A 24,766-nucleotide genomic window follows, 5' to 3' on the forward strand; every position below is an offset into this window, starting at 1 on the left:
CACCCAGGGTCGGGTGCAATAAGGTTTGGGGCTGGTGCAGAGGACGGAGCCCGGCTCCAGGGACCGGCAGCCGGCCTGGGCCTCCCCCGGGTCCGCCCCGACGCCGCCGCACCGGGCACGCGCGGGCTCAGGGGACCGCGACCAGAGGTAGGAATGGAGACCCGCGGAGGTCAGCGCGGGCGGCGCTCAGGCTCGGGCGGGGAAAGCCTGGACATTGTGACGCGGGGAGGGCCGGCGGGAGGGCCTGGAGGAGGGGCGGGGCAGCCCAGAGAGCCGGAGGAGCCGCGGTGGCCGGCGCGGCGCCGCGTTGGCGCGCACGCGCCTGAGCGCGCGCCCGGTAGGGCGGGCCCGGACTCGCGGGCCGGGACTCGCCGCTCGCACGCCCTTGGGCCGCGGCCGGGAGCCCGCTCTGCTTTCCGCTTCCGACGCGCGGTCCAGCGAGCCGGTGGATGTGCGGCAATAACATGTCTGCCCCATTGCCCTCCGTCGTTCCTGCTGCCCGGAAGGCCACCGCCGCGGTGAGTGACGGCGGCCGGGGCTCGGAGGGGCCCACAGGGCCCGTCCCCGGCGTCTGTCCCCCCTCGCGGCGTGGGTCGTTGCAGGCCGGGGGCGACCAGGTCGGGGGACGCCCGGGAGGGATGCGGGTGGTGGTGCGTCCCGGCCGGGGCCGTGAGGGGACACCGCTGGGGTCGCAGCTGGCCGGGAGAGCGGCCCTGACCCCTGGCCTCTGCATTGCAGAAGGAGCGCGGCCCCGGGACCCCGGTTGCCTGGCTCCGGCGTGAAGCGACGCGCGCCGGTGCCTCTCCAGCACGCTTGCACTCGGTGTGTGGAGGAGGGCAAGTCCGCCAGCACGTTGCTGTATTGTCCTACCTCGCACCCCTGTCCCAAGGGACAGAAGTTTAAGCTTTAGTGTCTTAAAAGATAAGAGGTCTTGATTTTTTTTTTAAGGGAACTTGTTTCCTAAGAATTGCAAACTTATATTTGCCCCCCGGAAACTCCTTTTTGTGATGGAAAAATTCTACAGTGTATGAGACCTCCATGGTTTTACTTGACCGAGACAAACTGTTTTCCTTGGAATGTGATAATTTGCACTCCAAAATGTCTAACTGGGACTTCTAAGTGCTAAAACCCCACGTTAACTATCTTAGGAACCAAAAGTAGAAAAGGTGATTGCTGTTTTGCCATTTAAAAAGAGGTCTATAATATTAATTCTACACAGTGTTCTGGAATTCTGTCTTAACGTTTTAAGAACCTTCATTCAGTTTTTCACCTTAACCAAAGCTACAGTTGTGTGTGGGCTCCTTGATTTAAGCATTGCTTACTTTTTTCCTCCTCCTCTTTAGGTTATTTTCCTTCATGGATTGGGAGATACTGGGTAAGTACCATTATTAGTAAAAGTACTTAAACGGGGGTGAAAGGTTTTGTGTCTTAAGAGGAGGAAATTGTATTAAAAAGTATTGCTAGTAATATTTTACAGACAAGTGGTAAGATCTAATCTTCTGTGTTTTCAAAAGTCCCAGAATTTTCCTATATCATCCTGAATTTATCATTTTTCAGCTCCCATTTCTGAAACATATTAAAATTGTAAACTACTCCTTGGTTACTTTGGGTATTGGATACCAGAGAACAGTTGAATGTTTGTAGAGGCCGGTGTGCAGTTGAGATCCTTCCAGAGGAGTTAAAATATCAGTACAGGTTGGGAGGGGCTAATTGATTTTGTTAAAAGGCAATATAAGGCATATAGAGTTCTGAATGAGGGATTAGTTGATCCCTTAAAGAAGAAAATCAGTTGGAGGACAAGGGGAGGCAACTCAAAGATTTATTTGGAGGCTTATCTAACAAGTTTATTGTACTAACTTTAAGATTTATCTTTTACTTATTTGAGAGGTTTTTAACAGTTTGAAACTTAGGTAAAATATGAATGCTAAGTTCATATTTTTTGTAAATTGCAACTCCAAATTGTATTTGGAAGAAAGAAGATAAATTCATTTTGATAAAGCAACCAAAACACTAGTTAATGTTCTTCAAAATGAAATATTGGTAGGGTGCAGTGGCTCAGACTTGAAGTTCCAACTATTCTGTAGGCTGAGGCAAAAGCAACACTTGAACACAGGACTTTTTGACCACTCTGAGCAACATAAGAGACCTGGTATCTAAATAGATGTGTATGTGTGTGTGGGGGTGGGGGGGTTATGGCTCAGTGGTAGAGCACTTGCCTAGCATGCGTGAGGCACTAGGGTCAATCCTGGAACCACATAAAAATAAACAAAATAAAGGTATTGTGACCATCTACAACTAAAAAAGAAAGAAAAGAAAAAGAAAAAAAAGATAGGCAAGCAGGTAGGCAGGAATTGGGCTAGATTAATTCTCTCTTCTAAGTATTAACCAGGCCTGACCCTGCTTAGCTTCCAAAATCAGCTGATAGGATGTGTTCAAGGTGTTATGGCTTTAGACATGAGCTAGATCCGTTCTTTAAAGAGATTATTTGTATTCTTTCATCTCTACTCAGTCAAATATGGAATTATAGGAAAGGTTGTAAGACTTTCTGGCAATCAATAGTCCGATGAAAATGACAGATTTTTATTTTACTGAATGGAAGCCAGGGAGATGCTTGCTGTCATATAACCTTGCCATAAGGAGAACTTCAGGGTCTGAAGAACCAGTCCAAGCAAAAATTGCCTCAGTAGAGGCAGAGTCTCTGTGGAGTCCAGTATAGCCAGATTCCAAACTGAAATTAAGAGTGGAGATGGTGAAGAAAATCAAGATAAGATTAAAAATAAATACCAGCAGCATCTGTGACATCTTGATTTAAGTTTATGTAAAACAAAAAACTAAAGGTCTCCAGTTCTGAAAATATGTCGTAACCCAACACTGAAGAAAAGTTGACTCTGTGTTGGTTCCATGAATTCATGATGAAATTCAGACCCAGCCAATCTGTCAAGTGGCAATTTAATGTTTAACTTTCACAGAATACATCTGAACATCAAAGTGGTATAATGAACTGTGAAACTACTATTTGAAGAAATACTTTTAGATCATATTGTATTGCAGGAAATCAGTTTTCTTTCTAAAATAAAAATAGTGTTTGTTATGGTTTTGAAAATGTTACCTTTGTATTGTAAAAAAAAATTTTTCAAATGCAAATATGTTTAAAAAGAGAATGAAAATGAGTTGAGATTCCAAGACCCAGAGATAAGCTCTTTTTATCTCATTTTAAGAAATGCTTCTTTTGAAATAGTTTAAAATTTATAGAAGAGTTTCAAGAATAATAGATACTCAATATCCATTACCTAGACTTACTAATCTCTGTACTTATGAAATACACACTGTTTACTGTACCCTTTGAGACTAAATTGCAGATAAGATTCTTTACTTCCATATACTTTAGCATAATCTCTTAAGTAATGTAAACTAAATATAAATTAAATGCTGTATGAATATATAAAGAGTCTCTTGTATAACCACAGAACAATTAACAAATTCAGGACATTGAATATTATCTAATATACTACATATTCAAACTTTGCCAATTTGTTCCCGTAATGTACTTTGTAGCCATCTTTTCCCCCTGCAATCCAGTTCCTATTCACATGTTGCATTTAATTGTCACATCTCTTTAGTCTTTAATCTGGCAGAATTTCTCAAGCTTTTTTGTTTTTGCGACATAGATAATTTTACAAAGCTGGGGCTAGTCAGTTTGTGTAGTATTCCTTATGATTAGATCTATCTGTGCATTTTTTAATATGAATACCATAAAATCGATATGTCCTGTTTGTACTGTCATATCAAAAGATGAATGATGCCATTTGTCCCACTATTAGCATTAACTTGAATCACTTGATTAAGGCGGTGTCTTCCAAGTTTCTCTACTGCAGTTATTTCCCTTTGTAATTAAAAAAGCAGGTTGAAGGAAGATAACTTTGAAATCATGTAAATAGTTCCTCATCAGACTTTCACCTAGCATCTGGATAAATCTTACTTGAATCAATTATTATTATGATACTTTTAACTCCATCCTTTTCTGTTTTTTACTTTGCTTCTTGAGTTTATTTAATGTGGACTCAAATTTATTTAATAGGCTATATTTTACTGTTGTGTTTTAAATTTTTTAGCTTTAAAATAACTTCAAATTTATGTAAGTTATAGAAATAGCATTTTCAGCTTTATATACTTTTCACTTAGATTGCTCAATTTTTAATATTTGGAACCATAAGAATAAGTTGCAGACATGTTGCTTCATTCCTCCATATTTAATAAGAGTGTGTGTGTGTGTGTGTGTGTGTGTGTGTGTGTGTGTTGTAGTGTAAGGATTGAACCTAGGGCTCATGCTAGGCAAGAACTCTACCACTAAGCCACATCCCCAACCCTAAGCATGTATTTTTAATTGCAGGGTACTCCCAAACAACCACACTATAACCACCAATCAAGAAGTTAACACTGATTTAATGCTTCCATCTAATTCATCAACTGCATTCACATTTCCTTCATTTGACTTGATTTCCAGTATTGACCCTCGTCGCTCCAGGATCTAATCCAGAGTCACATATAACATTTAGTTATCATGTTTCCTTAGTCTCCTTTAGTCTGGTATAGTCCTTCCTTGTCTTTCATGACCTTTTTATTTTTTTAAAAAAATACAGGCCATTTACTTTGTAGAATGTCCCTCAGTTTGGGTTTTCTGATGTCTCCTTGTGATTTGTACCTTTTTGTCAAGAGTACCTCAGAAATGTTGCTGTACTTGTCTCATTGAATTATCTCAGGCACATATTTTGCTGATTTTAAAAAATTATTTATTCTAATTACGTATATATGACAGCAGAATGCATTTTGATTCACTATATACAATCGCAGCACAACTTTTCATTTCTCTGGTTGTACACAACGTAGCGTCACACCATATGTGCAGTCATACATGTACCTAGGGTAATGGTGTCCATCTCACTCCACCATCTTTCCTGCCCCTATGTTCCCTCCCCTCTTCCCCTTTTGCCCAATCAAACGGTCATTCCCTGTGTAAGACAACTTGAATGAAATAAATGACAGATTGAACAAGAGTGTAACCCTCAGAGAAAAATACATCCAATACTTTCAGGATAGTGCTCATGTCTTTTGGATATATTTTTATCATTATTTGCAATTCTTTTGCTTTGATTAAAACAAAATCTTTGCCAGGATCATCTTATATTTTTCCTGCTCTGTTTCTGGACTTAGCCATTTTTCTAAGAGTCTGGGTGCTTTCAGTAGAGAATTGTATTTAAAAACCAAGATCTGCCGGGTGTGGTGGTACATTCCTATAATTCCAGGGCTCAAGAAGCTGAGGCAGGAAAATTTCAGGTTTAAAGCCAACCTCAGCAACTTAGCAAGACTGTAAGCAACCTAACAAGACCCTGTCTTAAAATAAAAAATAAAAAGGGCTGGGGATGTGGCTCAGTAGTTAAGCACCCTTGGGTTCAATCCCAGGTACAAAAAAACAAAAAAGAACCAAGACCTGAGTACTGTGTGTGCTGATTTCTTCAGTTGTTTCTTCTAGCTCTTTTAGTGTACAGGGCAATGAATATGTCTACATTTAGTTGAAATTGATTCCTCATATTCTACCCCAGCACCCCGGATTTATTATAGCTTTCCCCCTTTCTATATCTGTAGTTCCAAGAGGAGCCTGGCGTCTACTCCTGCATTTCTAGCAGTAGTGCAGCTCTAGTGTGCTCTTTCCACCTGTATTAGCCCACAGCTGTGCTTCCTACATGAGGGGCCAACTACCGTTAAGCTACATCCCCAGCCCTTTTCCTTTTGAAACAGACTCTCACTGAGTTGCCAAGGCTGACCTTACACTTGTGTTCCTCCTGCCTCATCCTCCTGAATGCTGGGATTACTGGCATGTGCCACCATGCCTGGCCTCCCCCTACCTTTCTTTTTTGGTATTTGTTTTGCACTAGAGATTGAACCAAAGGGCGCTATACCAGTGAGGTAAGTCCCCCTTTTTATATGTTATTTTTAGGTAGGGTCTTTCTAAGTTGCTGAGGCTGATTTCGAACTTACAGTCCTCCTGCCTCAGCCTCCTGAGTCTCTGGGATTCCTCCTACCCTTTGAATGTGATAGCTGAAACCAGTTCCAATTAAGGAGAATGAAGGAGGAAGAAAGGACAGGTGGACAGCTCAATCCTCTTCATGAGCCACCATTCTCACCCCACTACACCCCAGGCCTCCATATACTCCAGGAATTAGGCTCTGTACTACCAGTCTTTGTGAGATTTTTCTAGGCCGAGGAGATTGTGAAAGCACAGAAAAGAATGTTTGAAAGATAAAGAACTGATCTACTGCTAATGGATCACATTTTACTGAGAGGTCAAACAATGGGAGGATTGTAAATAATATAGGTTTGGTAACATGGATGTTTTGTGACCTTGCTAAGTTTGCTAGTCTTTCTATAATCAAGATCTAATAGAGCCAGGCGCCGTGATGCATGCCTGTAATCCCAGCAGCTTGGGAGGCTGCGACAGGAGAATCTTCAGTTCAAAGCCAACCTCAGCAACTAAAGCGCCAAGCAACTCAGTGAGACCCTGTCTCTAAATAAAATACAAAATAGACCTGGGGATGTGTCTCAGTTATCGAGTACCCCTGAATTCAATCCCCAGTACCAAAAAAAAAAAGAAAGAAAGAAAAAAAGATCTAGTAGAATTATAGAGATTTGAAGATTCTTTACACGGAATGAAAATCCTTCAGCTTAAGCAAAAAGTAGGATTTGTGGATAAGGATAGTTCATTATAAAAAGTCCATGAAGGCAAAGATTTTTAAAAATTTATCAAGATACAGTTTATATACTATAAAATTCACCAAAAGGAATTTGTTGTTGTTTAACTTATATAGTATCCCAGGGCTCAAAGAGTACAGAGTATTTGTTGAACAAATAATAAATGGTAATTAAAGGGCAAGACACACAAGGCACATCAATTACCACATATTTTAGTTTTCTAGGATTGCTATAACAACCACAAGCTATAGGGCTTAAAACAACAGAAAATTTTTCTCACAGTTGAATAGGTCAAAAGCCTAAAATCAAGCAGGGCTACATATGCTCCTTTTGAAGGCTCAAAGAGAGATTAGTCCTTCCCTCCCTCTTCCAGTTGCTGATATCCCTGGCTTTCTGTGGCCTGAGACAGCATGCCTTCAGCCTCTGCCTGTCTTCACATACCCTTCTCTGCAGTGTATCTGTGTTCTTTCCTGTGGTATAGAGACACTGGTTACTGCATTTAGGACTCATGTAGTATGATCTCATCTCCATCCTTAACTAGTTAATATCTACAAAGAGCTGTTTCCAAATAAGATCTTATTCTGAGGTTCCAGATGTCCTATGTAAAAGTGGGACACTTAGGTTATTCTTGCTACCTTTCCCTGGTCTCACGGTTTCTCACTTTGGCTTCTTTCTGTGTATTTGCATAATTTTCTCTGCTGTCACATTTTTCTGTCACTCTACAGTTAACCACCCCAGCTCTGACTTTATATCACTCCTAGTTTGGGTTTTCAGTCTTATTATTTGACATATTATTCAGTCTTAGTTTCTTATTTGACCTATCTTAGGTCACTTTATTATTGGTCAGTTAGTGGAAAAGACTGATGAGGATTTAATAGAAAGATTCATAAGAATAATATGCTGTAGGGAATGTAGAGAGTGGCATTTTTGTGTGTGTGCAAATTTGAACAGAGTCATCCATTACTACCAGATAGCAAATAATGCTTTAGTTACTTTGCAGTGTTTTTGTTTTGTTTTGTTTTGTTTTAAGAGCACAATTGAGAAGGAAGTAGATTGGAATGAATTTATTTTAAAAATATTTTATGTGGTGCTGAGGATCGAACCTGCGCTAGGCGAGTACTCTACCACTGAGCCTCAACCCCAGCCCCTGGAATGAATTTATAATATTTCTTGTGTTTTATCCTAGACTCCTGGATCATAAACCTTGTTTGTGCATGTCTGTGTTTTGTTTTCATTCTTTTTTGTGGGTGTATGGGTACCAGGGCACTTCGTCACTGAGCCACATCCCTAGCCCTGTTTTGTATTTTATTTAGAGACAGGGTCTCACTGAGTTGCTTAGCACCTCACTTTTGCTGAGGCTGGCTTTAAACTCAATCCGCTTGCCTCAGCCTCCCAAGCCACTGGAATTACAGGCATGTGTCACTGCGCCTGACTTCCTTCTTTTTTTCTAGTAATAAAATGAAATATATTCTGATCTAAATTTCTAAATATTAAACTTTAATTGAAGCTTTGTATTGAATTTTTAAATCTTGAGATTTTCATTGACTTTGAAAATTATTAAAAGGACTGGACACAAGTTGACCATACTTTTATATTACTATAGTTAAAGTCAAAATATTTTTACAACCTGTAAGGATCTTCAAGATCATCTAGAAGTTAGTTCAGGTTATGGGTGGAAAACTGAGGACTTCCGAGGTGTTGATTCTCATAGGTTAGTATGCATCAAAATCTCCTGAAGGACTAAATTGTTGGGCTCCACTGTCCAAGTTTCTGATTCATTAGTTCTGGGATGGGGTCCAGGAATTTGCTATTGACTACAGGTCCATTGAACTACATTTTTGAGAACTACTAATGCCACACTTCTAGATAGTGGCAGAATTGAGACTAGAACCCCAAATTCCCATTTCTTTTTCACGTGTAGAATTTCATATAAGGGTTCTTAATGTATCTTCTGTGTAACAGAGATTGGCAAATAATGACCATTTCTGCCCTGTTATTTGTTATCTTTATTTATTGAGGTGTAATTCACATACTGTAAAGTCTACTCTTTTAAATTATGCAACTTAGTAGTTTTTAGTATTAATCACCTTAATTAAAACCACCTTAATTATATAATATTTACAACATCCCAAGAAGAAGCACCACATTCATTAGCAGACTACTCAGTCCTCTTCTTGGCAATGCCCAATCTCCTTTCTTTATCTATGCATTTATTTATTCTGGATGTTGCATAGAAATATGATTAGATAGGCTGGGGTTGTGGCTCAGTGGTAGAGCACTTGCCTAGCATGTGAAAGGCACTGGGTTCAATCTCAAGCACCACATAAAAAAACTAAACAAAATGAAGGTGTTGTGTCCATCTACAACTAAAAATATAATAATAATAATAATAATAATAATAGAAATATGATTAGAATAGTATTGGGTTTTTTTGTTTCTGACTTCTTTTGCTTAGCGTAATATTTTTCAGGTTCATATATGTTATAGTATGTATATGATTGAATTTCTTTTATGGCTGAGTTAGAATTTCATTGTATGTGTAATACCACATTTTAAAATGGTAATCAGTTGATGAAGTATTTGGGTTGTTTCTGCTTTGTAACTGTTATGAATAATGCTGCTCAGAACATTGATGTACAGGATGCATGCACATATGTATTCAGTTCTCTAGGGTATATATACCAAGAAGTAGAATTGCTGAGTCAATGATAACTCTACATGTAACCCTTTGAGGCACTCCCAGATGATTTTCACGGTGATTGCAGTTTTACATTTCTTCCAGTAATATATGAAGGTTCTGATTATCTGTCATTTTTTTATTTCATTTTCTAGTAGCTATTAATGTTGAACAACTTTTCATGTGCTTCTTGGCCATCTGTATGCTTCTTTGGAAGAACTATCTATCTGATATATATTCACATACTTTACCCGTCCCACCCCAATGCTTGGATCAAACCTAAGGCTTCATGCATGCTAGATAAGCATCTACCACTGAGCTAGCCCCGAACCTGTATTTATTTACTTTATTTTGAGACAAGGTCTAGATAGATTGTCCAAGCTGGCCATAAACCTCTAATTCTTCTACCTCAGCCTCCCAATAGCTAGAATTATAGACGGTGTCACCATACCCTTCTACTTTGCCCATTTTTTACATTGAGTTCTCTTTTTATTGTTGACTTTAAAGAATTTTTTATATATTGTGGACATTAAACTCTTTTCAGATATATAACTTGTAAAGCCATTTCATGGGTTGTCTTTTTATTCTCTTGCTACTAGGATCCTTTGAGGCTCAATAGTTTTTAATCCTGATGAATTCCACGCCACTTTTTTTTTTTTTGGTTACTTATGCTTTTAGTGTTATATCAAGAAATAATTCTCCAATCCAGAGTCATTAAGCATTGCATGGTTTTTCTTCAATTTTATAAGCTTAGCTATTATTTAGATCTTTGATCCATTTTAAGTTTATCTTACATGAAATAAGGGTTCACCTTCATTTTCTTTTCATGTGAATATGCATTTATCTCAACATTTGTTGAAAAGACTCTTCTTTTCCAACTAAATTACCTTGGCACTATTGTAAAAAATTATTTGACCATAGGGCTGGGGTTGTGGCTCAGTGGTAGAGCACTTGCCTGGCATGTGTGAGGCACTGGGTTTGATTCACTACATCGCGTATAAATAAATAAAATAAAGGTCCATTGATAACTTATTTTTAAAAAATTATTTGACTATAAATGTAACAAAACCCTCTGTACTATGTGTGTGTGTGAGTGTGTGTGTGTGTTTGTGTGTGTGATAGGTAAAATATCTTACAGTTTCTCCTCTGTCAATCCTTTCATGATTCCTATAGCTAAAATTTAATATTTTCCTTTCCTCCTCATTTTTACTTTCTACGTAACTTTTTTGTTGTGCTTAAATTTTTATTTGAATGTTGGTGCATTTATATCTTGTTTCTCCTACTAGATTATAAACTCACTAAGAACAGTACTTTTTGCTGGAAATTTTTTTAACCTTTTATTTATTTATTTATGTTTGCATTACAATTCTTAATACACCTTTATACCACAATTTATCATATCTCTGATTATATATAAGGTATGTTGACACCAAATTCACATCTTCATACATGTATTTTGTATAATGATAAGGGTTTCCTTTCACCATTCATGCTATTCCCTTCTCCCTCCCTTTTCCTCCCACCTGTATTCCCTACCTAGAGGTAATCTTCCTCCCTTGCTCTCCCTCCCTACCCCATTTTGAGTCACCCCCCTTATATCAGAGAAGACATTTGGCATTTGTTTTTTTTTGGGGATTGGCTAACTTCACTTAGCATAATCTTCTCTAATGCCATCCATTTCCCTGTACATGCCACAATCTTATTCTTTTTTATTGCTGAGTAATATACCATTGTGTATAAATGCCACATTTTTTTTATCCATTCATCCACTGAAGGACATCTAGGTTGGCTCCACAGTTTGGCTATCGTGAATTGTGCTGCTATAAACATTGATGTTGCTGTGTCCCTATAATATCCTATTTTTAGGTTCTTTGGGTATAGTCCGAGAAGAGGAATAGCTGGGTCAAATGGTGGTTCCATTCCCAGTTTTCCAAGGAATCTCCATACTGCTTTCCAAATTGGCTACACCAGTCTGCAGTCCCACCAGCAGTGTATGAGTGTACCGCTCCCACCATCCTCGCCAGCACTTGTTGTTGTTTGTCTTCATAATGGCTGCCACTCTTACTGGAGTGAGATGGTATCTTAGAGTAGTTTTAATTTGCATTTCTCACCATGCACAAAAGTTATCTCAAAATGGATCAAGGATCTAGGGATTAAACCAGAGACTCTGCCATCTAATAGAAGAAAAAGTAGGCCCTAATCTCTATCACGTGGGGCTAGGCCCCAAATTCTTCAGTAAGACACCTGTAGCACAAGAATTAAAACCAAGAAGCAACAAATGTGATGGATTAAAACTAAAAAGTTTTTTCTCAGCAAAAGAAATAATATGTGAGGTGAATAGGGAGCCTACATCCTGGGAACAAATTTTTATCCCTCACACATCAGATAGAGCTCTAATCTCTAGGGTATATAAAGAGCTTAATAAGATAAGCCCCAAAATCAAATAATCCAATCAATAAATGGGCCAAGGACCTGAACAGACACTTCTCAGAAGAGGATATACAATCAATCAGCAAATATACAAAAAATGCTGGAACTTGAAATCATAGTTTTGCACAAGGTGGGCAAGCACCTATTACTGAGCTTATTAATCCCTAGCCCTTTTTAGTTTTTGTTTTGAGACAGGGGCTTGCTAAATTGCCTAGACTGGCCTCAGCCTCTGGAGTTGCTGGAATATGCACTATTGTGCCTGGCTCATGTATAATTTTTGTTTAATTTCTTTCTATTTTTAAAAATGATATCTTTGATTATAAAAAGGGCATTTTCTTGAGGTAGACCATTGACTAGAGCTTTTGATTAGATTTTGTATATTGGGGCAGGGGCAAAAGGGGACAGTGGTTTTAAAAGTAGTCAAGAGAAACAACATATCTTATGAATAAATAATAATTGTGGGGTTAAATTTTGGACACAAATAGGAATATAATCATAAATAGTCAAGATTTAAGGTGAACCTTTGCTTCATTGTCCATACATTTGGATCAAATAATTGAAAGACAACTTATTTCCAGCACCCTCTCTTATACCAAACAAGTGAGTGAACCAAAACATCTTTGATGTTTACCATAGTGAACTCCAGCTTTTTTATTCAGTTTATGCATATATGGGAGCTACAAATGGTCAGCTACGGAGAAAATGACCAAGGTTTCCTGTATTAAGAACAATTCTAGGGCTGGGGTCTTGGCTCAGTGGTAGAGTGCTTGCCTCACATGTGTGAAACACTGGATTCAATCCTCAGCACCACATAAAAATAAATTAACTAAATAAAGGTATTGTGTTCATCTACAACTAAAAAAAAATTTATTTTAAATTCTAAAATTAACATTGGGTTTAAAATACTATCTTACTGTTTCTCTAGTCAACATAGATATGTGGTTACTTTTCAATGAACTTTAATCATGTGGCTTTAATCTGTAAATATAAGGCAGTAAGGCTGTTATCCTTCCTACTCAGCCCTGTTATGTCCAGCATATATGATACATAGTAATGTCTTGAGGAATATAATTGAACCTGTGTCCCATTTAGAGTAATAAATAGGTGGAAAATTGTTTTATAAATGTGATTTTTAGTGGCTGCATTCCCAAAGCTATAATTAGCTGAAATAACACCATGATGTTTAAGGCCTATTTAGTCATCCCTGAGGTCATTAGTACAGATCCTGAAAGTAGAAAATAAACTAATGATACACTTAGAAATTGAAAAGAGGAAAACAGAAACAACATACATAAAATCAGCATTTGCAGTAACCTTGGAAAGAACATATCACAGTCATATTAAAGCCTATAGTAAATTGAAGTGTAAAACATAAAAAGCAATGAAGAACTCATTAAGGGGGTTTAGTAAGTACTTGAGTCATTTAACACAGCACATACCTTTACGTTTTTCTTTGCAGATGGCAGAAGTTAATTTTATCTGCAGAATCTATAATCTTGTCTTAATATGATTTCCCAAATCTTTTCAGATTAATCTCAGATCAGCCAGCCCATTGTCCTCAATTTTATCTTTTGTACTGCTTATTTTATCCAAATTCAATAAAGTCTATATGAGCAATGAGCAGCTGGGATCTCACAAAGGCCACATTCAACCCAATTCCTATGACCTTCATTAGAATCGAGTTTGGCAGGTAGAGAAGAGTATACCAGGTGGGTTTTTTTTGCAATGGTTACTAGGGTTCTTAACTCATTTTGGTTCAATCTAGGTGCCTATTTGAGTTGGATATGCTATTTAAAAAAATATTTTAAAAATTGTTTTGGGGTATAAAATAGACAGATATTCCAGTCTTAAATGTTCTTCTGGTTGTTTATATATATACACCTATGTAATCATCAATATGATATAGATACAGAATGTTCCTAGCCCTCAAAAGTTTCCTTTATTTGCAGTCAGTACCCTCTCATCCCCAGAGGGAATCATGATTATGACTTTTGGTATATCCTTTTCTGTATCTAGCTCCTTTTGCTCATTTTATTTTGATTCATCAATTGGAACATAATTCTTTACTATACATACTGTTGTTTAACTCAGAATTTTTTTTTGTAGATGTGTTTTTATACCAAGAAATCCCATAGTGCTGTAACATAGCTTCCCCAATCTTTTATTGCATGTGTTCCATTGTGCACTCAGTCCTGTGTGTTGCTTGTGCTTGCTGATATTGCTGTGCCTGTGTTCTCTATATGTGTATTCACACATATACACACACTCATCTGATGATATGAGTCTTTTATTCTTGAGATCATCCTGCATATGAGATCTTTCATCACCAATGAGTACTCCAGTATATATTTCCCATGCACAAGGACACTTATTTATCACCCCAAATTAGGAAATCAGCACTGGTCTAACCCTACTGTGCAGTCAGACTTTTTGCAGTCATTTTGCCCCGTATTAATTACATCCTAGTTTTTACTGCAATATTGACTTAAAGAATGTAATTACACAGGTTTTCTTTATTATTGACTTGAGTCATGATGATAATATATCAATATGGTTGTTATTCTCAATATATTGTAAGTCACAGAGAGGAGGGAGCATATCTTTCTCTCTATTCCTTGTAGCACCTAGCCTAAGGCTTTGAAGGTAGTAAGGATCATCCAATGAATTGAATCCTTAGAATCAAAATGAAACTGTTCTACCACATATGTATTTGTTAGAAGAGAGATATGTGTCCTCTTTCTGTGTTCAGATGCAATATAAAAAGTTTTTGTTTTGTTTTTGTTTTTAAAAGGCAAAACTGAGTGAAAGGGCAGTAACATCCCAATTGGGTAGCTCCCTGCTACCCTCACCTGTGTCCATGCAGGCTGGAACCTGTTTAGTTGGGTTAACAAAATCAGGATGGCAGCTTGGACTGCCCAGTGCCAATGTATGCAGTGGATTCCAGGATGCTGTGAAGGTGTGCTGCTGAATTGAACCTAAGGCCTCATGCCTGCCGGACAAGCATTTCTACCACTGAGCACATCCCCAGCTATTTCAGTGGCTTCTAATATGTTCATCACAGATTATGCAACTTCAGCAATTTTAGTACATTTTCATTGCCCCCTAAAAGAAACCCTATATTTAAAAAAAATTTTTTTTTTAGAGAGAGAGAGAATTTTTTAATATTTATTTTTTAGTTTTCGGTGGACACAATATCTTTATTTGTATGTGGTGCTGAGGATCGAACCCAGGCCACACGCATGCCAGGCGAGCGCACTACCACTTGAGCCACATCCCCAGCCCAAAACCCTATACTTTTAAATTATCACTCCTAAAAGTCCCATGCCCCCAGTTATAGGCAGCCACTAATCTGTTTTCTATCTATATAAATTTGTCTAACTTGAACATTTTATATAAATGGAATTACATAATACACGGTCTTTTGTAACTGCCATCTTTCATTTAATATTTTAAGATTCATCCATACTGGATGACTAATGCTGCTAAGAACACATGTGTGCTTATGTTCTTAAGTTTTTATGTGGACATATGCTTTTAGTACTCTTGGGTGTAGACCTAGGAGTAGGATTGCTGAATTATGCAGTGACCTCATGTTTCCCTTTGGAGGACTTGCCAGAATTTTTTTGGAAAAGAAGCTGCATCATTTACATTTCTACCAGCAGCAGTTCTGGTTTTTCTTCACCCTCTTCATTTCTTGTCTTTTTTATTATAGGCATATGGTAGGTATGATGTGATATCCAGCAGTGGTTTGATTTGCGTTTCCTAATGACTGATGATGTTGAGCATCTTTTCATGTGCTTGTTAGACATTTATGTGTCTTTGGAGAAAGGTCTACTCAGGTTCATAGCCATAGCTTACTTTTAATTGGGGCATCTCTCCCCACCAACCCTTTCTATTTATTTATTTATTTATTCATTATTATTTTTAAAAATGTTTTTTTATAGTAGATGGACACAACACCTTTATTTTATTTTTATGTGGTGCTGAGGCTCAAACTCAGTGCTTCACACATGCTAGGTAAGTGCTCTACCAACTGAGCTATAACCCCAGCCCCACCTTTCTATTTATTTTGAGTCTTTTTTTGAGACATTTTCTCACAGATTGCCCTGGCTGGCCTTGAACTCCTGAATCACTGGGATTATAGGTGTATACTACCATACCCAGAAAAAGGAACCATTTTAACATGAACAGTCAATGACATTTAGAAAATTTGCCATGTTGTGCAACCATCACTACTGTTTAGTTTCAAAACATGAGTGTAAGCATCTCAAACCCATTAAGTAATCACTTTCCATTAATGTTCTTTGTCTGCCCCTTGGTAACCTCTCATTTGCTTCCCATAGCTACGGATTTGTCTATTCTGGATATTTTATATAAATATAATAATATATAGACATATCGTGTCTGATTTCACATAGTATGACATATTTGAGATCTATACATTTTGGACAAGTATCATTATAGTAATTTTTTTGTGTGCTGAAATAATATTCCATGAGAAATATATTAGCCACTCACTGTTGGTGGACATGAGTTTTTTCCTTCTTTAGCCTTTTAGCTATTGCAAATAGTATCATTATGAATATTTATGTATAAGTATTTGTTTGAATAACTGTTTTCAGGTTTCTTGAGTTTATACCTAGGATTGGGATTGTTGGATCATATAATAATTCCATATTAATTTTTTTTTTACTGGGAATTAAATTCAGGGGTGCTTTACCACGGAGGTACATCCTCAGCCATTTTGAGACAGGGTCTCACAATTTATAAATTGCTTAGGGCCTTCCTAAGTTGCTAAGGCTGGCCTCTAACTTGCAGTTCTTCTACCTCAACCTTCTGAATCTCTGGGATTACAGGCCTCTGCTACCACACCAAACTTATGTTATTTTTTTTAGGGACTACCAAACTATTGTACATTTTACACTTCTGTCAGCAATGTATAGTGGTTCCAATTTCTCTGCATCCTTACCAACTCTTAAGTTTTTTTGAAAATTATTTTATATCCATCCTAGTGTTTATTAAAACCATCATCTCATTGTAGTTTGGATTTGTATTTCCTTCATGACTAATGAAGAGCAAGCATCTTTTCCTGTGATTGTGGGCCATATGTGTATCCTTGAAGAAGTGTCTCTTCAGGTTCTTTGCCGTTTGTAAAATGATGGGTCTTTGTTTGTTTGTTTGTTTATGAATTTTAAGAGTTCTGAATGTATTACAAATATTAAACTTTATTGGGAATATGATTTTACAGATATTTTTCCTATTGTGTACATTGTCTTTTAACTTTTTCCATAGTGTCTTTTGGAGACCATCAGTTTTTCACTGTGATGATTTCTCGTTTTATCTGTTGTTTTTCTTGTGATTATGCTTTCAGTGTCCTAAGAAAACATTACCAAGTCCTGGGTCACAAAAGAGTTATGTTTTTTTTTTCTGGGAATTTTATAGTTTATCTACTGTATTTAAGTCTTTGGCCTATTTTGAGTTAATTTTTATGTCTGGTGTGAGGTAGTAGTCTAGCTTCCTTCCATCTCATGTAGATATCTACTTTCCCATTTGTTGAAAAGACTATTCCTTCACCATTAATATGGGTTTTGTGGGGGTAGGTTTGGTTTGGGTTTTTCAGACAGTACTAGGGATTGAACCTAGAGGCACTCTATTATGAAACCACTGAGCTACATTTTCAGCTTTTAATATTTTATTTTATTTTTTTGAGACAAGGTTTCACTAAGTTGCTAAGGCTAACTTTGAACTTGCAATCCTCCTGCCTCAGCCTCCTGTGTTACTGGAATTATGGACATGTACCACTGCACCAGGCTTGTTCTAGTGCTTAATTGACAGTACATGTGAGGGTTTATATTTGGATTCTTGATTGGCTTATTTATCTGTCTTTGCCCCAGTACTATGGCTGTTGATTTTTTTAGTAACTTTTGTTAGTCCTCCAACTTTTGCAAGATTGTTTTGGTTATTCTGGGTCTCTTGAGTTTCCATGTGCATCCTGAATTAGCATCAATTTCTGCAAACTCATCTGGGATTCTGATAAGGATTGTGTTGACTCTAGGTTAATTTAAGGAGTACTGCCATATTAAAAATAGTGTTTTCCAGCCCTTGAACACAGGATGTCTTTCCATTTATCCAACTTTTAAATTTCTTTTAATTTCATGTTTTGTAGCTTTTAGAGTAAAATCTTTAAAATAGATACCCTGACATATACCCACAACACACACACATGAACTTGCACATGTACAAATAGCCTGGCTCATACTTGGTGTTATGTACCGTTGATACTGTTATTTTAAATCTTTTTATGTCTTTAACATTTTGGAAGAGGTGGATTAAAACAGAATAATAGCTTGCCAAAGTATTCAAGATTCATTTCCAAAAAATTTTACAAAACAAAGACCTTTATCCTTCAGTAGAGATAACATGTAAAAAAAAGCATGAAATATCAAGTGTAAATAAGCAAGAAACTGAACAGTATGTCCCTTTTGTGCCAAAACCATGATCTGTTTCTTATTTGATATACTTAAAAGGAATTATACCAAAAGATTAGCTATTTCTGGCTAGGATTATTAGGATTTATATTTTTCAGTTTTTCTGTATTGTATTTTAAGCATGTATAGATTTTTGCATATATATATATAAGGAAAATGTTAAAGTTGTTTATAATAATGTAAGCATGCAGAGATGTTAGAAAAGTGATTTACTTTATTCCTCTGAGGCTTTTTCCAGAGTTATATGTTTTGCCTACTTTATGGGGATCTGGTTGTAAAAAATATGCATATGAATTTTCAGAAAATTAGGAAACCTAGTAGAAATATATGAAGGATTATACATTGCTGTTCAGAAATCGTGAGAGATAATCTTTATGTATAGATAAAGACTAAATAACAGCTTTGTTTAGGTTGTTTCTAGATTCATGGTGGTGTTTTAATAGCATTGATGGTCCACATTTAAGGTATTTTTAGGAACTAACATTTATCCTCACAAAATTTCTAAGTACTATTTTTTTGCAATTTAAAACAGTAGTTAATAGCATTATCCAAATAATTTCTCCACCAGGCACGGATGGGCAGAAGCTTTTGCAGGTATCAGAAGTTCACATATCAAATATATCTGCCCGCATGCGTGAGTATTTCTAGTCTTTAGGCTTGTGGTTCAGAATCTGGGGAGGAACAATTATAATAGCTTTACTTTTTCAGAAAAGCATTTGAATATAATTAATTTTTATCCCTTAAATCTTCAGTTTAAGATTAAAGATTAGAACTCCTTAAAACTAATTTCTTAATTTCAGAATTTCTTAAAACTAGAATTTGTGGTTAAAATGAAACTTTTTTTCCTTTTTTACTTAAGAAATTTAAATATTGCTCTCCTAGAGATCAGCTGAATGTAAAGTCAGGAAAATTATTTTGGATATTTAAATATATGTAAAGTTCTAGGGATATCTGTGAAGGGGATCTACCTGCCAGATTTTCAAAAATTATTATGTTAAAAACACTCTTGAATTTTATCAGAGACAATGTGATGTACTGTGGACAGAACAGACTTTCAAAATTTTAAAATATTTGGTTTCAATTTCTGATTCTGTCAAAAAGGAAGTGGCAACTTCTGAGTAAATGCAGAAAAATCAATAAGTTTAGCAAGTTTCCTGTCAAGAGGTTGCTGAGAGGAAGTAGCTATGCAGAAGACAGAAGGGTGAGGTACATGGGGGTAGGTTAGTAATTCATCCTGAGAAGTGGGAAGAGCAGTACAGTTGAAACATACATGAATATGGGAAAAGGAGTAATATCTGAGATTAGGAAAGAAAAATTTTCTTTCTCTTTTTATTCAGAAATAGAGGGTCTGTTTTACTTCCAGCTACATCTGAACACTGTGGTGTAGTGTGGCTGTGTCTTCTATTAATCTATTCAAACAAGAAACAGAATTCTTACGAGAATTCTTACGATGTCAGAATTTCTGCTATATTGTTATTTTCCCCAGATTGAATTGCTGTAAGGCTATTTCACAGCCTGGGGGATGTTTATATCATCAAATTTAGATATAGATGTTTAAAAATTCAAAGACATATATAGAGAGATGTGTTACGCAAATGAAGAGAATAGTCCATGAGATGTGTTTATTTTTCTTTCCTTTTGTACCTGGCTAAGTTCAGATAATCTGTCATATTTTTCATCTCAGATTTGAATTGGATATAATGGACACTTAGGCAAATCTTACATTTATTTAGAGGTCTCTTAATCAAGCAGGTGCATAGCTAAGAACTAGATGACAAGAAAAATGTGATCTGGGTTATGAGAATTGAAGTTTGCCATTTCTGTGCAAAAAAATTGCTCTAATTGTCTCATATTTTATGCTTCCAACCATCTTGGTTCTTGGCTTCCCTTCTCATGTCTGAGAAGTTGTAAGTATTAAGTAAGTGTGTTGAGGACATTTTTTTATTTGCCAAGCTTAATCCTTCACAGCTGCTGCTGTGTCCTCAGAGCACACTTGGAGGGCAGAGATCATAGTTATTCAGGACAACATAAAACATATGTTAAAATTGTAGCAGTTTTGTGTGAGCCTCACATAATTTATTTTTGATTGGTTGAATTTATCAGGTTTTGTGCTCTGTTGTTATTATTTTGCTGTTTTTTGTCCTCTCCCGTATAGGCCAGTTATGCCTGTTACATTGAATATGAAAATGGCTATGCCATCTTGGTAAGTCAGAATTTACTTATTCAATCAAAACTCTTTAGTTTTTCATTACAAGTGCTTTTGTGTATAACAGTCTTTATTTAGTTATTTTTTAAATTACAAAGTTACAAACATTAACCTTATTTAAGGTTTTATGCTTTAGATCTGTGAATAAATATAAGGAATTATTTAAACAGAAACATGAATAAATGGGTACATAGAAATATTTTGGGAAAATATCTTTCTGTTTGATAGGCCTTTGTTGACTTCAGTCACCAAACCTCTAAATGATCCGATGTGGTTCACTCTAATTAAGCCACAGTCTCTTTATCCTTCCAGTTTTTTCTCCTTCTGGAGAGCTGGTTAATTTTTAAAGAAGCCATTTCCCATTCTCACATTTGTTGTTTACTTTATGGTCAGGAAGTAGGTTTAGTTTCTCATTTCTCTTTATTACCTTATATGATTTCTCCCTGTGGTTCTCTGAGACTCTTGTCATCAAGTGTTTCCAAAAAATGTTGGCTTTGACATTTTGCCTTTTACTTCAGCTTCTGCCACTATTTTACTGTTTGGGTGACCACAGGGTCCAATTTAAGTGGCCCATTTACAACCTGACTGGCTTCCTAGTTTCTTCACCTTTTCTCTTTCCCAGGTTGTTTTTTTTTTTTTTTTTTCCCCTTCTTCTTAACTTTGGTCATCCACTGTCATTCCTTGAGTCTTGTCATCTGAAACTGTCTCATCTCTGAAGTTACTTAATTCACCCCTGAATATTAACATAATAATTGCATATCCATTGAGTTTATTTCCTTGTTTCCATACTGTGTATTCTGAGACCTCATCAGGACCTCCAGTCTTTTGTCTTTTTGTCCCCACTACGTTTTCTACCCACCCTCCACTTCCCTTTTTATCTACTTTGGATTCCATGAATATTTCCAAGTTTCTACATACCTTATTTTATCTCTGTGTCTGACAAAAATCCTGATCCCTGAACTAAAATTTCTACTAATGTTGTAGAGACCATAATGTGAGCATATAACCAGATAGAGAAGTAGAGAGAGCAAATGGAAGATTTTCCTTGATTTCTGGTTTGAGGTGGTTATAATGCATAATGGGAAATGAATAAAGATCACTGTAAGTACTAAAGTTTGATGGGTATGAGGTGGTATATACAAGAGTAACATTATACAGAAAGTAATCATTCCATTGAATTGATTTAGAATACAGAAAAGGATAGGAATGGCTGGAATTTATTACAGAATTTTCAGGATTGAGGGTTGAAATACCAAGGGGTTGTTTTGGAGTTTTTTATTTTGTTTTTGCTTTTGCTTGAGTGTAAGGTTAGACTAATATTTTAGGTTCTTCTCATCCTAATATTATGTGACACTGTGACTTTTTAACATTAGCATCTGAATCTAGTTAGAATGAAAGGAACACACAGAAGGTCAGAGTCATGTGTTTTAAGTTAGTTGTATGACCTCTGTAGACATATTAACGTGAGTTTCAAGTTGTAGAGAGTGATCTTTGGTCAGTGCTTTTTATACACACTGCCGTGAATTTAATAAAACATCCTTGCCAAGAATAGACGTTTTCAGAATCGAATGGTTCTTTCAAGGTTTGGCCTCATTTTCTAGGTTTGATATCATTGGACTTTCACCAGATGCTCAGGAGGATGAACCTGGAATTAAACAAGCGGCAGAAAATGGTAAGTATAGAAAATTTTTTGTAACAGCCAAAGGCATCTCTAAATGCTTTTAGTTGACTGAGTAATTACATTGATACTGATTAGATATGACCCAGCTATATGATCTCAGGAGGTTGTGCTGTTTCCTTCCTTTCTGATCACTCTGACTGGTTTGCCACCATGTCTACATGGACTCTGCTGTGGTTGATGGAGGTGAGGTGGATGGGGAGGAAGCATTTGTCAGCTTCAGCTCTGTCAGATATGTAAGAATTTTGCTTTGATTCACAGAATAGGCAAATGGAGAAAATAGAACAGAGTTTAGTAGGTTGTGGCTAGTTATCTTCATTAAGGAGATATGAAATATGATAAAAATAATGATGTACAGAACATAATGATATAAGGTTAATAAAAAATGAAAATGATATTAAAGTTTAATGTTAGTGTCAATATATATCATGAATTAATTAGCTATTTATAAACTAGGTATTTCTCTTGTAAATTGTCTTCACTTAACGCTTTTGTGCAAGTATTAGCTAAACTTTACAGAATCTCCAAAGTCAATTTTAGGGGTAGTATTGCATTCTCCTTTATGAACATAACTCAGCTTATTTTGTGGTGAAAGCATAAGAACATTAACTTACTGAAAGTTTGATAGTTTGTAAAAGTGCACAGACGCATCCTTTCCTTTTACATGTATGAACCGAATTATTTACAGATAGAACAATGTAATGATTAGGATTGACTTCAGAATAATCTGGGTAGTGGCTCCTGGATGGTGGCATCAGCAAAACAATTGTGACTGTGAATTGATAATTAGAGAATTAAGGTAATATAGAATGATCAAAGGAAGGATCCCAAGGAATTATTTCATTACTCTTCATACTTTTGTAGTTGTTGAAATTTTTAAAAACAGACTTAAAAACCCAAGCCTAGTAAGAGCCTTTAATCTTTTTTAAAGAACTGTTATGATCTTTAAGAAAGAAAAAATAGGGACTGGAGATGTGGCTCAAGCGGTAGCAAGCTCGCTTGGCATTCGTGCTGCTTGGGTTCGATCCTCAGCGCCACATACAAACAAAGATGTTGTGCCCGCTGAATACTAAAAAAATATTAAAAAATTCTCTCTCTAAAAAAAAAAGAAAAAGAAAGAAAGAGAAAATACATTCAAAAAACATTGGATGTTTGTGAAAATCCAATGAATACTGACTTTTATTAGATCATCAGAAGTAGATCAAAGCTATACTAGAGTTAACATTTTTGTCTAAAAATAACAGATAATAAAAATATATATCTAGATATTGAGTAAGTGTTGGACCCTGTGGAAAACCAGGAGGGGCTGAGTAGGCCCTGTGGAAAAGACAGGTGGGCCTCATGATTTCCAGAATGAGAGAAATACTGTCTTGACAGTGGAGTTGGCCCATGAAATACTTGTCACTGCTTTCCTTTCCAAGCGACCAGTTAGGGGAAAAAAGGCAGAGAGAATGTGCTACTGAAAAAAGCAGAGTGCTCCATTGAGATTCTACTGCTCCTGCCCTTAGGGTGAAGGTCATTGAAATGAAAACCTGCCTCTCCACAGCTGACTGCTGTCATTGTGCCTTGTCCAGAGGCCTTTACCTCAACCACTGGGTATAACTATAAGGAGCTGAGCGTTGTGAAACTGAGGGAAAACTCTCAAGTGCTTCCTGACTGACTGGCAGTAATGTTCCTTGAGCCCAGCCTCTGCTGCCCTCTGCCCCCACTCTCCTGGAAGCTGGGCTGTTTTTGCCCCTTCGGCATCTTTTGATCTCCAGCTGCGGCTGTGCGGTTTCCCCCTAATCAGTCCTTCATACTTCTTAACAGTTCCTTAAGCCTCCTTTCCTGGTGTCTAACACATTATACTGTGCTTTTCAAAATAGTTAGAGTACCCTTGCTTTTTTTATACTAATTCTAACTAAAGAACTAAATTTTACGTAAATCAAAAATAACTTTTAATTTGGACATTTTTTGGTATTTTAATAAAAGCAGAGTTGTTGGGAGCTGCCCTGCATGCAGACGCCTTTAAGTCCTGATGCACTGGGGTTCTGAACAATTATTGCCTCAATCTGACATGGTAGCGCCAGGTTGCACTAATTTGGGCGTCACCCCAGTTCAGATAACAAGGCGTGGCTCTAGGAGTAGGCGTCACCCACTGGGGTTGAGTTACACTTATCCGTTCCTTTGTAATCCTATCCCTTTGCCCTTGTTGGGATAGAATGTTCCATGGAAACTCCCCTTGTGTGTCCCCTATATAAGAATAAAGAATTCCAGTGGCTTGCTCTCTTTCTATGGATCCTTAAGGTCGGAGAGCCGTCAGAGATTTTGAAAAGATATCTCTGTGTGTTTGCATGCTTTCTTTGTCGTTTTCTTAAGTTATTGGAATAGTCAGATTTTGTGAACCCAGCATTAGGTCGTCAGCTAGGATAGATGGCAATACAAGAGTTTTTTGTTTTTGATAAAAAAGGAAATATAAAATCGGAGATTCTAATTTTTTAAAAACATGAAAGAATGTATGTATGTAAAACATCAGACAGATTTGTAAAATGTCAAGTTAT

At 36.9% G+C, this 24,766-nt stretch overlaps 1 protein-coding gene and 1 long non-coding RNA gene across 5 annotated transcripts in view; one reads left to right on the forward strand and one right to left on the reverse strand.

Moving 5' to 3' along the window:
* Positions 1-333: 333 nt before the first annotated feature.
* Lypla1 (lysophospholipase 1) overlaps positions 334-24,766 on the forward strand; it is a 34,586-nt gene continuing 10,153 nt past the window's right edge. For 2 of the 4 annotated variants that reach the window (XM_077800429.1, XM_077800430.1), the window contains exons 1-5: positions 334-518; positions 1,344-1,375; positions 18,911-18,976; positions 20,498-20,545; positions 22,150-22,220. In XM_077800429.1, coding sequence (XP_077656555.1) covers positions 450-518; positions 1,344-1,375; positions 18,911-18,976; positions 20,498-20,545; positions 22,150-22,220 — 286 coding nt within the window. In that variant the 5' untranslated portion in view covers positions 334-449. Of the gene's footprint in view, positions 519-1,343; positions 1,376-18,910; positions 18,977-20,497; positions 20,546-22,149; positions 22,221-24,766 lie in introns of those variants that run through there. The other 2 variants (XM_077800431.1, XM_077800432.1) reach the window with 2 other exon arrangements.
* LOC144255684 (uncharacterized) overlaps positions 22,136-24,766 on the reverse strand; it is a 28,043-nt gene continuing 25,412 nt past the window's right edge. The window contains exon 3 of the long non-coding RNA XR_013343888.1: positions 22,136-22,193. This is a non-coding gene — a long non-coding RNA (uncharacterized LOC144255684). The remainder of the gene's footprint in view (positions 22,194-24,766) is intronic.

Source organism: Urocitellus parryii, chromosome 7 (assembly GCF_045843805.1).
Source record: "Urocitellus parryii isolate mUroPar1 chromosome 7, mUroPar1.hap1, whole genome shotgun sequence".
Lineage (NCBI taxonomy): Eukaryota > Metazoa > Chordata > Mammalia > Rodentia > Sciuridae > Urocitellus > Urocitellus parryii.